This window comes from Haplochromis burtoni, unplaced genomic scaffold (genome assembly GCF_018398535.1).
Source record: "Haplochromis burtoni strain Fernald_Lab_line unplaced genomic scaffold, NCSU_Asbu1 Contig_10, whole genome shotgun sequence".
Lineage (NCBI taxonomy): Eukaryota > Metazoa > Chordata > Actinopteri > Cichliformes > Cichlidae > Haplochromis > Haplochromis burtoni.
This window is the reverse complement of record NW_024582371.1, coordinates 3,629,655-3,642,919: the sequence shown is the minus strand read 5'-3', so window position 1 is coordinate 3,642,919 and position 13,265 is coordinate 3,629,655. Positions and strand designations below refer to the sequence as shown.

General features: G+C 44.1%; 1 protein-coding gene across 4 annotated transcripts in view; it reads left to right on the top strand.

The window, feature by feature from the left end:
* Window positions 1-11,014, top strand: part of LOC102308982 (C-terminal binding protein 1) — a 12,131-nt gene extending 1,117 nt beyond the window's left edge. For 3 of the 4 annotated variants that reach the window (XM_005921177.3, XM_005921179.3, XM_005921178.3), the window contains exons 2-11: window positions 211-259; window positions 630-776; window positions 4,500-4,654; window positions 5,533-5,677; window positions 5,794-6,000; window positions 6,119-6,333; window positions 7,062-7,192; window positions 7,297-7,424; window positions 8,631-8,748; window positions 8,832-11,014. In XM_005921177.3, the coding sequence (XP_005921239.1) occupies window positions 716-776; window positions 4,500-4,654; window positions 5,533-5,677; window positions 5,794-6,000; window positions 6,119-6,333; window positions 7,062-7,192; window positions 7,297-7,424; window positions 8,631-8,748; window positions 8,832-9,018 (1,347 nt within the window). In that variant the 5' untranslated portion in view covers window positions 211-259; window positions 630-715 and the 3' untranslated portion in view covers window positions 9,019-11,014. Of the gene's footprint in view, window positions 1-210; window positions 260-629; window positions 777-801; window positions 1,604-4,499; window positions 4,655-5,532; window positions 5,678-5,793; window positions 6,001-6,118; window positions 6,334-7,061; window positions 7,193-7,296; window positions 7,425-8,630; window positions 8,749-8,831 lie in introns of those variants that run through there. The other variant, XM_005921182.3, reaches the window with a different exon arrangement.
* The last annotated feature ends 2,251 nt before the right edge of the window (window positions 11,015-13,265 follow it).

The following is a 13,265-nucleotide window of genomic DNA, read 5'->3' as shown; positions in this document are numbered from 1 at the left end:
TGCGAGTTGTACAGCGCAAGTTACTTCTCTCAAAATACTTTTGCCACTAGATGATGGCCATATCATTTTAATTGCTGTGCATGTGATGTTATAAGTGTCGAGTTTTATTCAGTTATTATTATTATTTTTATTATTTTAATGAGCCACCTGCAGCGTCACTGTTTCGCATTATTATCACCTAAAGTAATTTTATCTCTGCTTTGTTTACAGTGTAAACTAAGTTGTGAAGCTGACTGGTGCAACAGACGCTATTCTCCAGGTGAGTGTCTGTCTAAACCCTGCAGCTGTACTAATAAAACCTTATAAGTTTCTGGGGGTAAATATACAGTATATTTCCCCCAACGCCCCCAAAACCGTAGTCCTGTAACTTTTTAGCTTTAGTTATCACTTGATCTTGTGAAAAAAAAGTTTCACTTGAGTGTTTTCATTCCTGGCCAGTTTGATTATGGCTAACTTCTAATACTCCAAATTCTATGTGTTTAAAAAGAAAGTGACTCTTTTTTTGAATTCTAAAATCCTCATTACTTTTCATTTGCAAGTCTGGGTTTAATGCAGGTGTCAACATAAGGATGCATTTAAAATTTCTATTTTTTTCATCTTTTCATTTTTGGCTGGATTCTTGTACGCAGGTGAAAATACGTGGACGTCATTAAAGGGACCCTGCCACCACTTGGATCTGTTCTTTCTGTGTCCCTGGGTATAGACTGCTTGGTGTATGGCTCTGATGGACAAGCACAAACAAATCAAGCGGCAGAGACTCGACCGCATTTGTGAGGGTGAGACTTTAAGCATTACAGTCATATATATGTAGGATTCTCAAAAAATATATATAAGTCTTTTGAGGAAGTATAATAACATTTGTAATGTTCCTGTGCCATTGCACATAATGATAGTTTGTTATGAAATAATCTTTAATACTTGGTTGCAGAAGAGATTTACTACATGCTGTGTCCTCATGAGAAAACCACCTTTTAAGCCACAACTCACAAGGGTTTTAACTCCGAAGGCGGACAGTAGTAAAGAATTTGAAATATCCATCAGAATGGGCAGATGCATACAGTCACGGTGAAATTAATTGTTTCGATTTTTAGGTGAGAAAAATAGGTGAACTTGGATCTTTTTAGCAAAATGCATTTGAAGATGTTGCACTGCAGATTTCTAGAGATACAGTGGTTGGAGAGTGGAGAGTTGATGATAGTGATGAGACATAACGGTGCGCTAAAATGGAGGGAAGCGTCTGGAAGAGTCTCAGGAGACGGGTGAAAGGGAGAGAGGACAAGGTGAAGGGTCGTGGCCGCAGCTACAGGGAAACGGGCCAGCTGTCTCTTTAAAAAACGACAACAGCCCCCCAAACCGCTCTCAGCCTCAGCTTGGGCTATGCTAATGAGGTTAGTGCTGGTTGGCTGGCTCTCAATAGAGTCGCCCGGTGATTGGAGGCAGGCTGTGGGGGAGGGGCTGGGCGTGGATGACAGCTGGGATCCAGTCAGCCAAGAGCAGGCTAACAGAGAGAGAGAGGGAGGAAAAAAAAAAAACGAGCAATAGAGGGAGAGCAAGGCGAGGGTAGAGAGAGAGGAAGACAGGCTGACAGACTTCATAATGCAAGGTTAGCCCCGGTGCTCATGTGTTTTCTATATCGGCATGTGTTTTTGAAATTTGTGAAATGTGGAAGGGGGGAAGGGATCTAGGCTCTGGGTGTGGTGCCGGCTATGTGTGTGCAGTTTCCCTTTTTTCTTTTTTTTCCTTTTTTGTCTTTAGTGTGTGTTGGTGTCGCAGGCGTAAGAAGGAACTGAATAATCGCATGTGTGTGTATGTGGGTCTCACTGTGTCTGGGTGGAGTACTGCTGCTTGCTGCATTATCATCGCTTGCTGCCCCTCCCCCCTCACCTCTTACTCTAACTACAGAGGGGGGGGGGGGGGGGGGGGGGGGGGGGGGGGGGGGAGGAGGAGGGAGTAAGGGGAAAGAAAGGGAGAGGGAGGGAGAATGAATGAATCACTGAATGAATTGCATTGTGTGTGCGGCCATGCTCGCTGGTTGTAGGCCTCGGGTATGCCGATGTCCTTTGCTCAGATTGCTCTCTGTGTAGGCCTACTTGGATATATATTTTTACACAGGGAGTCTTTGTGACGCACCCATTTGGGTTTTTCTGCATAGTAAGAGTCTTTGTTTTTTGTCTTTTTTTTTCTCTAGCCTGTTTGCAGTCAGCATGACGGCATTCTTGAACCTTCTGCCGCAAATGTGAATCACACTGCTAAATGGTGTGCATCAGATTGAGTGTACCAGGCTTTATAAATACCTTTTTCCCCCCAGCTTGTGTGCATTTTATTCATGAATTGAGATATGCTCAGGCGTCAGAGGAAGCTTTCGCAAATATTTGTTTTCCACCCCCCTTCCAGCTACCAGCGCCTTTTCTTCCTCAACAGTCTCACCATTACGTCCTGTCTTCTGTCCAAGTAAATGTTCCTGCTTGTCACACTCCCCACCATGGGGGCAGGCGCACACACACCTGTCACCCAACAGGACTGAGATAGTGAGTGCTGGCGCATGTGTGGAGTCAGTCCAAGCCTGAAGACGTTAAAGTCGCCTTCACGCGTCCCTAGAGATTATTTGGGCAGGTTATCCAGCTCTCAATCCAGGTGTTAAGTGGACTTTAGCTGGCTTAAATGCAGCAAAATGTGTGAGTAGCACAGGTAATTGTCTAGAGAATCCACAGCGAGTGAGTGGGCATCATGTGTCCTGCCTCCAGCAGGCTCTACCCAAGTGGACAGTCTCCTGTTGTCTTCTAGTGCTGAGAAATAATTGTTGGATCTGATTCTCCTGAAAGATTTATCCAGATTTCATGTGAGAAAACTACAGTGAGCAAGAGTAAAACACACTTTACTGATGTAGCTGTTTTTGCAAAGATGTGGCTTTTATAATTTAATTGAATAGTCTGTACCAGTAAAAATATGATTTTTATATACCAAAAACAAAAATATTATCCAACGTACTTAAATGTTGTGTTAAAACACTGACATGGCAGATCATTTATTTAAGATGTTAATATTATAATTTCTTTTTTGAGAAGACACAGACTGAAGTGTTAGGGTGTTTGCTGAGTGGCTTACTAATGTTACAGTTACATTATGTTGGCATAAGCATTTAGTGTTAGCCACTGCAAACATTTCAGCCTATAAAACAAAGTTAATTTCACAACAGCAGTGCCAGCTGTCTCAAACAAAACGCTAACGTGTATTTCAGGATAACCTAAGAAGGACCATACTTTGTTTGCTGATACTATGAAGTGAAACCCACTCAACTTGAATTCCGTGAACCGATCTGGATGCTGGTCTTTCAGGTGCTTTGCTCAACTGGAAGTATTTCCTCCCTTTCTCTAAAAAAATATCATTTAATTTGCAGGGGGCATGTTGCACTTATCATCCCTTGCTTGCCCACCTTTGAATGCAAAGTACTTCCTGTTTTTCTTAGCTACCATATCGGTTCTCGCGGCATCCCTATTGATCCCTCTGATTTGTGGTAATCGTGCAATATTGACCGTAGTGCACATGAGCCAGTTGTGCAGATGTTTGCTGCTGAGGTGTTTGTGAGTGTGCGATTGGGGAAATAAAAGGGTCCAACAGGAAAAATAAGAAGTAGGGACTCTTCCAGACGGGAGAATTTAGGTCATGACTCAGGCCCCCCCTCCTCTCCAATCCCCACAACCTCCTCCCAGAGACCCCACAGTTTTCTCCGCCCCTCCCCCAGTCATCATACACCCATCACCTCACCCCCGTTGTCCCTACCCCCACCCGTCTGCTCATACAGTAGGCAGGCCAAGTTCCCAGAATTAACACTTAACTAAAAGCCTCTCTTTCATTAACCAGTGTCCGAGCTTTCTCTTTATGAGTAGTAGATTTGAACAGGACGCGATGGATCTGTGAAGTCTTGACGGTGTATAATGGTTACATGCCATCCTAAACAGAGCTGGAGTTCAATGCCAACTAGGCCAGATGGCTGGACACTGTCCATGCCCCATCATAGATATGGTTACACATTGCTTTTGTAACCTTAAAACACTTGGTATAAACACACACACACTTAAACACACCATTTTGATAGTTCCCTTAAGGTTCTGGTGTAAGTGTTGGAAAAATACAGTCATAAAAGTCTTGAGTTATTATTGTCTAGCTCTGTTTAGCCATGTGCGCAGGGTTTTTTTTGTGAGGGTATGATGACTTGTATCACGTCGGATAGTCCAGACATGGGAAATGCAGACTGTTGAGTCACAAACCTTCAGCTGAAATTTACTGGTTCTGAAATGCAAGTAGCCGGTAGCTCTTTACGTCAAACGTCATGTGGAAGCTACATTTGAAAGGGGACAAAAAAGCAGAAAGGCTGTGTAACAAAATCTGTTTGAAAACAAGTGCTCACATGCGTCTGTGGCAATTTGATACCTTTTACCTGGTTCTTGCTTCAGATTGATTTGATGCACATTTGTCCCTTTTCTCCCCGGCGGACTCAGGTATCCGACCCCCAATCCTGAATGGGCCAATGCACCCTCGGCCTCTGGTGGCCCTGCTGGACGGGCGTGACTGCACTGTGGAGATGCCCATCCTGAAAGATGTGGCCACAGTGGCTTTCTGTGATGCCCAGTCTACACAAGAGATTCATGAAAAGGTAGAGGAGACACAAGCACACACGGTAAAAAGGCACGACATTCTGATGTCACATGAAACATTCTTCTAAAACCTTCTAAATGTCAAAAAAGGCTGCATTCCCTTTTCCTAGAGCTGTAAACTTCAGACAGCGTCTAAGCTGTCTACACAAAAGAAACCTGCGGAGAAAAAAATTCCCCCCCACACAGATTTGGCTGTGACAGATGGCTCAGACATATTAACAAGCACATTTTATGTTATGTTATGTTACATAGCATAGTCTCTCAGAGAGAACCCTCTCACTTCTTTTTTTCCTTACTTAGAAGGCTCAGTTACTAACTATCTCTGACCTTCCTGTCTCATGTTTTTCTTGCTGGCTGCCTTGCTGGCCAGGATGCTATTGTAGCGGTCCTCACTATCATTCACCTGCTTCCTAAGAGAGGATCTGTCCCATGGTTGGAAAGATTCCATCTACACCATCCTGGGCTGCAGCTGGAGATTGTTAGTCCTTGCTTTGCTTTGAAACTCCATTATGAGCTGGAGAATCGCTCTTAACAGAACCTGCAGCAGATGGAAAAGTGGTTCATGTACAAACAACGTGAAGTCACTCATGATTAGCACCGCTAGCTGCAGCCCAAGACAGTGGAGATGAATGCAGTTGATTAGTTTAGTTTATTATTTCTTTCTTCATTATTCATTTATCATAATGCACTTAGCAATAGATTTGTAAAGAAGCAGCTGTATTATTTGATGATTTATTTAAGAGAGCATGCATGCATGCACCTCCTTCACAAGTGGAATCGAAATCTGTGCACAACACTGCAGCCTTGTAACAGAATGATAAGTGCAGTCCACTGAGGTGAACACCCAGGTGTTAAAATTTCCATCTGTCTCCAACAGGTGCTAAACGAGGCAGTGGCCGCTCTGCTGTACCACACTATCACTCTATCCAGAGATGACTTGGAAAAGTTTAAAGGCCTACGAGTAATTGTCAGGATCGGCTCCGGCTTCGACAACGTTGATGTCAAAGCAGCCGCTGAGCTGGGTGAGAGGATCAAATTTGTACTGTATTTTCAGAGACTTGTACAGCCATGCTGTGACACACAGTAAAACAGAACGGTTTAGTTAGTGTTTCTTTCTTCTTTTCTACCCGTTATTTAGGCATCGCTGTCTGTAACGTGCCAGCAGCCTCAGTGGAAGAGACAGCGGACACTTCGCTATGTCTGATTCTCAACCTGTACAGGCGAGTAACCTGGATGCACCAAGCTCTAAGGGAGGGGACCCGTGCTTCTAGCGTGGAGCAGATCAGAGAGGTGGCTGGTGGCGCCGCTCGTATCCGGGGGGAAACGCTGGGCATTATTGGTCTAGGTGAGTAAAAAGCGTATTGAGGGGTGGCATCAAAGTAAGGAAATGTGACGAATTTTAAAATAAGCCTGTGCACCACTAATGGCTTCTTATACCCCTAACCTCCCCTTCCTCTTTCCAGGACGTGTTGGTCAAGCAGTAGCTCTGCGGGCAAAGGCCTTTGGTTTTGGCGTGATCTTTTATGACCCTTACCTGCCCGATGGCGTGGAGCGCTCACTCGGCCTGCAGAGAATGGCCACTCTGCAGGACTTGCTAATCCACTCTGACTGTGTGTCCCTGCACTGCAGCCTCAATGAGCACAACCACCATCTCATTAATGACTTCACCATCAAACAGGTGTGTGAACATACTCCAAATATCCAAAACAATGTTAGCTTCAGAAAGGGTAGCATTACTTCCACCTCAGCTATGTTTTGTTTAGAATAGATTGTCTAGTGACAACATACCTCTGCTATCTGTTTAAACCCTGTGAGTAGCTTGCGTTGTTTATTTTAGATGAGATTAGATACGACTGCATTCTGCCGTACTTCTCTAAATATTATCTTGCATCAGCTGATAATTTGGTTCAGTTAGGTTATTAATTTTAGATGTATTTGTCACATCCATATGATTAGAAGTTTATTATCAAAATGACTTCAGTAACATCTGAGGACTCGTTCCTGCCTAATTCTGCCTTATTGCTCTTTGTGAGGATGAAAAATATTTTTCTGCAGGGGTCTTTGAATGCATTAATTGTAGTTTTTTGGTGGGATTAATTCAACATAATCATTATCTAGCATCAGCTAAGTAAACTGCTGCTTTAGCACACAGGAACTACTGGCTGGTGTTTTGTAAATAATCGACAGGACTTTAAATGAGAGTGGCTATTTCTATGTGCAAGACATTTCAAACATTTGCAGCTTTTCCTGAGCCAAACATTGTAATTGTGTGACTGTGTGTGTTAATCAGAGTTTAATAGTGCTCATTTGTTTCAGTTTGTACTGCATTTCGCTGGAAATTGAAATTCTTAGCCTTTCCTCGCAAGCTCTCATCCACATTGTTGAATGATATTGTTAATGACACAGATGCGCCAAGGAGCCTTCCTGGTGAACACATCTAGAGGCGGTCTGGTGGATGAGAAAGCACTGGCTCAGGCCCTAAAGGAAGGCCGGATACGAGGTGCCGCCCTGGACGTCCATGAGACAGAACCCTTCAGGTAACCCTAGTGAATTGGGCTCTAACTGGCCCACTACATTCATACATAAGTGTGGTGCAAACCCTCAGTGCTCTCTCTGTAACAGCCTGTACTTTCTTCTCCAGTTTTTCAACAGGCCCTCTGAAGGATGCCCCCAACCTGATCTGTACCCCGCACACATCTTGGTACAGTGAGCAGGCATCTGTCGAGGCTCGTGAAGAGGCAGCCAGAGAGGTGCGCCGGGCCATCACTGGTAAGACGTGTACACTCATCTTATGAGATCGAGCCATTTCTGTCGCTGCAGTGAACGCATTATTATGTGACACTCCTCACTTTTTGGAAACTATCACTTTTCTAATGACAGTTTGGGTTCTGTGAATCGCCCAGTGTTTGTAAGCATGCATACAGGTTGTTGGTGGTTAGGACAAGTGCAGAATTAGTGGATCAGAGCTGGAGTCTGACTAATTCTGGATTTTCTTAAGATGCGTGATAGAGTTTTAGAGTACTACCAGGAGTACCCCTTGTGGCTCTTTTTTGAACTGAGCAGTTACTGTCATATTTCAGGTGGCTTTCAGGACAAAGTTACTCAGTTTGGATCAGATGTTAGTGAAGGTGAACTCTGCCTTTACACTTTACTAGCACTACCCTTGGAAAAACCTGGAAACTCTTCTAATGATCATAAAACCAAGTTTTTATTACTGAGATCTCAAAACTCATTAAGGGTCCATGGGATGTCCTCAAATATTGTCTTTATGGGAGAAGAGGTTAAAGAGTAAAATTCCAAAAACACAAATTTTTAAATTCTTGATTATATTTCCACACATAAAATTTGAAAATGAAATACCTACCACCAAACACAGAGCATGTATTATGAATCAATCAATCAAAGCTTTATTTGCCACATGCAGGTTGCCCTGCAGTGAAATGGGACCCCCCGACCTTACACACACAACACAGACATTACATGGGGATACAAGTCAAAGATCGGTAGCATTACACAAAAACACTGAAATACACAACAATGGGAAAGTACAAGAGGGAAAAAAAGAGACCTCTACTCATGCTGTGCTTCCATGGTAGGACAGCATGAGAACAGGAAACAAAAAAACTCCTCTGCACAAAAAGCACATAAATGTCCACAGCACACTTTGTGAAAGACATGACAAGCCACAGGATTGCGTGGGGGGTGAGGAGTAATACGAAGCGAACACAGCAGCCGCCCTGCACAGCGCTACCATTCCAGCGCGGCACATAGACCCGCCGTGTTCCCCCACAGGAAACAAGCATCGAAGGCGTTTGGAATACACAGGCTTCATTGGAGTAACGTGTTCCCTGTTGCCATGCTGAGACTGTTTTGACTCATATTGCTAGAACATTAAACCAGAAATGTATCCGGTAGCTGAATAAGGAGGTTGTCGGTCATATCTGACAGCGAAACTTTGTGGTTTGTTTACTGCAGGGCGTATCCCCGACAGTCTGAAGAACTGTGTTAATAAGGAGTATCTGATGGCAGCCTCTCAGTGGCCCGGCATGGAGGCCGCTACTGTTCACCCAGAACTAAATGGAGCCGCCTACAGGTGAGCGGAGAATTGACCGAGATTGCCTCATTGGTGATAAGGTTGAATTTAACCTGATCTGATTTTATTTGGCTCTGTGTCAGATTTCCTCCGGGGCTGATCAACGTTGCAGCAGCAGGTGGTCTCCCAGGAGCTGCCGCAGGCGTTGAAAGTTTGGTTCCAGGAACCCTGGCACATGGCATCGCCCCCGTCTCTCACCCCCCTCACGCCCCATCCCCAGGGCAACCTACTAAGGCCGAAGCCGACAGAGACATCCCTTCCGACCAATAGCCCCCCCCACCGCCGTCAGCACATTCCGTCATCTCTGGAAACCAACCCCCGCCTCCCAGGATCAGACACAACCCTACCCTCCAGTACATCGGCAGCACTAGTTTGACCTGACGTGGCTCTACAGTCTTTTCTCAGATCACATAACCAGCCCAGGAGTGACCTGTCCACACCACAACAATCCACCCCCCCAACCACCACCACCCAGAATACACCCTTGCCTCCATCCTCCACCTGCTCACCCACCATCCCCTCATCTCCTTCACTCCCCCACTACGTCAGCAATAACTGTGTTCTCAAGGATTCAGTGATTGGATTGGTTTATTTCCTTAGTTGGTTGTTGTTTTAATGAAAAGTTGATCTGCTCTGGTTCTAGATGTTAATGTTTGTTTGTTTAAAAAAGAAGAAAACAAGAAAAAAGCATTTCTGACACGAGGCTTTACAGTCTGCCTCCTGCAGTCCTCCTCTGACCACTAGAGGCACAGACACAGAATGGTTGAAGCCCCACTTTTGTACATTAATGGCTCATGTTACTGCTCTCTTCCTCTTTTCTTTTTCTTACCCTTTCCATCTTTCTCATGATGGGGGGTGAAGTTTGTACTGAAGTAAAAGAAGAAAACAGGACAGAATCACAAACAGTACATCCTCTTCTCCCTGCCAAGTATCTAGCTAACCCTTTAGCCCACTTTGGCCCTTGTCTCTCCTCTGCGCTGTCATCAGCTCGCTCAGCAGAGGGATCCATAATGCTGTCAGTGTGGAGCTCTCTGACTGTCACAGTGTGTTTTTTTATCTGCTAAACTCGTCTGTGAGTATTAAACCCATTATTCTTTGTCAACTTTCACTGCTGCGATTGTCTAGTTTTAGGACAGTCATCCCTGTATTTACACACGCTTTTCCCCTTTTGGATTGTGATGTCATGAGATAAAAGCTCTGAGCGTCATATCAGAGATGTACCTGCATGTCCTGGTATGAATTTCTATCTCTTGCCAGCAGTCTTGAGTGATGTGCGTTTGTGTGCGTTTGAGTGTGCGAGTGAGCGTGTGAGGTCCTGTGCACCTGGTGCCCACAGGGACTCGATTGCAGCAGCTTTTCTGTTTTTCATTTCCTTCCCAGCTGGAAACCCAGCAGCATTTCAGCAGAGGGCGCTGTCTGGCTGCTCAGAGCAGAGGAAGCTGCCTGCAGCTTCTCTCAGTCACAGTTACAGGTAACCTTTAGTGACGAAGAACACGATGACACACTGCCGACGTTCAAACCACAGGAGGGGTGACCAGGGATAGATTACCGCCTTATTGTTAAGCTCGCGCCACAACCACCAACACACCCACTCTGTCACCCACCCTCCACTATTCTCCCACTGTGATGCTCCAACCCTATACATCTGCTCATGAATCCATCAATTCCTTCAAAGTGCGAGGGGACGATAGAGATTAGATTCTCTGTAGGAGCAAATGGGACGGTGTTCTTGCATGCTGGCTCATTAATGACCGTGGCATGCATGTGTGTGCATGTGTGTGTGCGCGCGCGCGTGATAGTGTGGGTTTGCGTGCGAGTGTGTGTTTGTATGTTCCCTCACCCTTATAACAAGCTGTTGTCGTTCCAAAGGAATAGCCCCTAGGAGTAACTCTTAAACGCTGTTGCCCTGGTGTCATGGGAACACCACTTCTAGTACCTCAGTAACAGATATTGAATGTACCGTGCATACCCTTTTATTTTTTTGTACAGATTTTCTAGATGCATCTTTACTATTCTTTACTAGAAGGGTTGTAAAATGGTAGCAGTAATGATACAATTTAAAAACAAAAAAAAAAAGCCCCATAAAATAATTTGACAATATCTTTGTAGGTTCGATAAGATCAATGAATACTCAGGCATTAAATCCAATGCGTATCTGTTTGCCTTTACCTTTTTATTTCCTCATAGTGTAAGAATTCGGCACAGATTCCGACTGTAGTCGATGTGTTTCAGTCCCAATCTTACTGGCTGATGGAAAAATGAGAGGGAAAAAAAGGAGGAAAAAAACAAAACAAAAGGCGATCGTTGTGATCTGCTAGTTTTCTTTTACTAGAACAGTAGTAGTAGGTGCTGTTTTGTTATTCATTTAATCCCCTTCGTCAAGCGTGCTCATATAGTGCATGTGAGAGTCATTTTTAACGGGGAAATCACTATTGCCCCCCCCCCCCCCCCCTCCCACTCCTTCCTACCAGACCCCACCGAGTGTTTCCAACCCGAGTTGCCATGTTTGTCGTGGTCAGTTTCCAGTGATGTACAGTTTCCCCCCTCAGAGTCTATGACAGACGTGGAGCGCGTCTGTCCTGAGATGTTAGGCTCCTCTGTCATGTGATGAGTATATATTTTTAATAAATAACCCCCATAGTTTGGATTATGAGCATAATAGTAATCTTAAATTTTTTTTTTTTTTGCTGTTGTTGATGATGATGATGATTATATATATATATATTTTTTTCAGTTCATCAGTGCACTGTTATGAAAACCGTTCTGTTTTATTTTAATGGATATGCTGTCTGTGTTCTACATGTTGTACTGAAACATTTCAGAGATCGAGAGATCCCTCTTTCCCCCGCGGCCCCAATTTTTTATTTTTTTTTCTTCTTAAAAGAAATTTGTCTGATCCCACCACCTTTTCTCTCCAACTGATATCCCGTGGGCCTTACTTACTCTCTCCCCATAATAGTAGCTGTTAGTGAAATTTGCCATGGAACCACTCACTGCCTTAATACAGTTGACCACAGCAGGTGAAGTCAGGAGACACACACCCAGCCAAAAGGAAAAAAGAAGATTGGGCCACATTCAAGGCCTCTCCGCAAAAAGCTCCTCACACCCCAGCAGGCCTAAATCTACTGCACCTTGTTTCTTTATCAGTGACGAACCACATTTAGCCTTGCGTGAACTCTTAGCTCATTCTGCAGCACATCAATCCTGTGCTGTACAGCGTTATTTTAAATGTCTTTTTCATTACTCCCTGGTTTAATAGTTCAAATCAGCCGGGCAGAGAGTATATGTGTGTTGGCTAACAGATAAGCACAGTGTGAGTATGCTCATAGCTGATATTTCACTCTTGGGTGTGAGACTGCCCCGCCACCGTTACCATCACCGCTCTGCTGCTCTTAAAAGTCTCCGAGCCGGAGCCACAGGGGTGACTGGTAGGGGGAGGACAAAGCGGACTCTGGTGTGGTCTGTTGGCAAAAAGCAAAAGGAGAAAACTATGGTGAGAGCTGGTCACTTTTTCTCTCTCAGGGTTCAAAATGCACACATATCCTCCAGCAGTCGCCCTCTGTCTCTTGTCCCTCATCCCAAGTTTTCCGCCCTGACAATGTAGAACAGCCTCCTGCATTTTTTTTTTTCTTTTCTTGTTTTTGGAAACCGCTCTCCCCTTCGATCCGTTTGTGCACAGGTCTGAACTTTTTCCTTTACTCTTTCATTTTTGCTTTCTTTTAGCACTGACATCTAACCATCTAACAAGGAATGAATGAATGAATGCTTGGAAGTGACTGTGTGTAATGTTAAAATTGGGAAATGTATTTTTACAACATGTGAACATTTTTTTTTCTTTCCACACACTCTCATTGTGAATTGATTTTTGTTTTGTTTTTTTGTTTTTTCTTTCACCAGACTGCAAAAACAAAACAAAACAAAAAAACAAATTAAAAGAAATTCTCCTGTAACTAGACTCTTAAGCTTTATTTTTTGTTTTGTTTACTTTTTTATTAGAAACAATCATGTTTGTGATGGTAACTTCCAATGGTAAACTCCACACCGTATTTTAATAAAATCTTAAAAAATGAAATTTCTCTCACTTCTTTCTTTGCGTTTGTAAGCTGGTACCAGGCGTCCTGCTGTGTACTGAACCTTTAACACTGCCTTTGGTAATTTCTTCGGGGGGAAAAAAGGGGGTCTGTGCTTCATTATTAGTGGTTAGTTAGATGGTGACAGTTAATTGCCAGCTGTGATATGTTGACAGTCAGCATGTTGAGAACATGGAGCTGTGTTTACAGAACGTCTGCCATAAACAAAATTGTTTACTAGCAGGCTTAAGCTGCTCTTTTATACGCCAACTGTAGCTTAGGCACTGCCAGCATGACCACAGGTTTACAAGTGGGCAAAGTAGGTGGGGAATACAAGGAAGGGGGGCTCAGGAGGGCGCAGGGATTATTGGCTCCAAAATTGCTTCCACATGCACACAACCAGGAACTTTTAAAGTGGAGCAGAGATCGTTCTTGACCCTGTTTTAA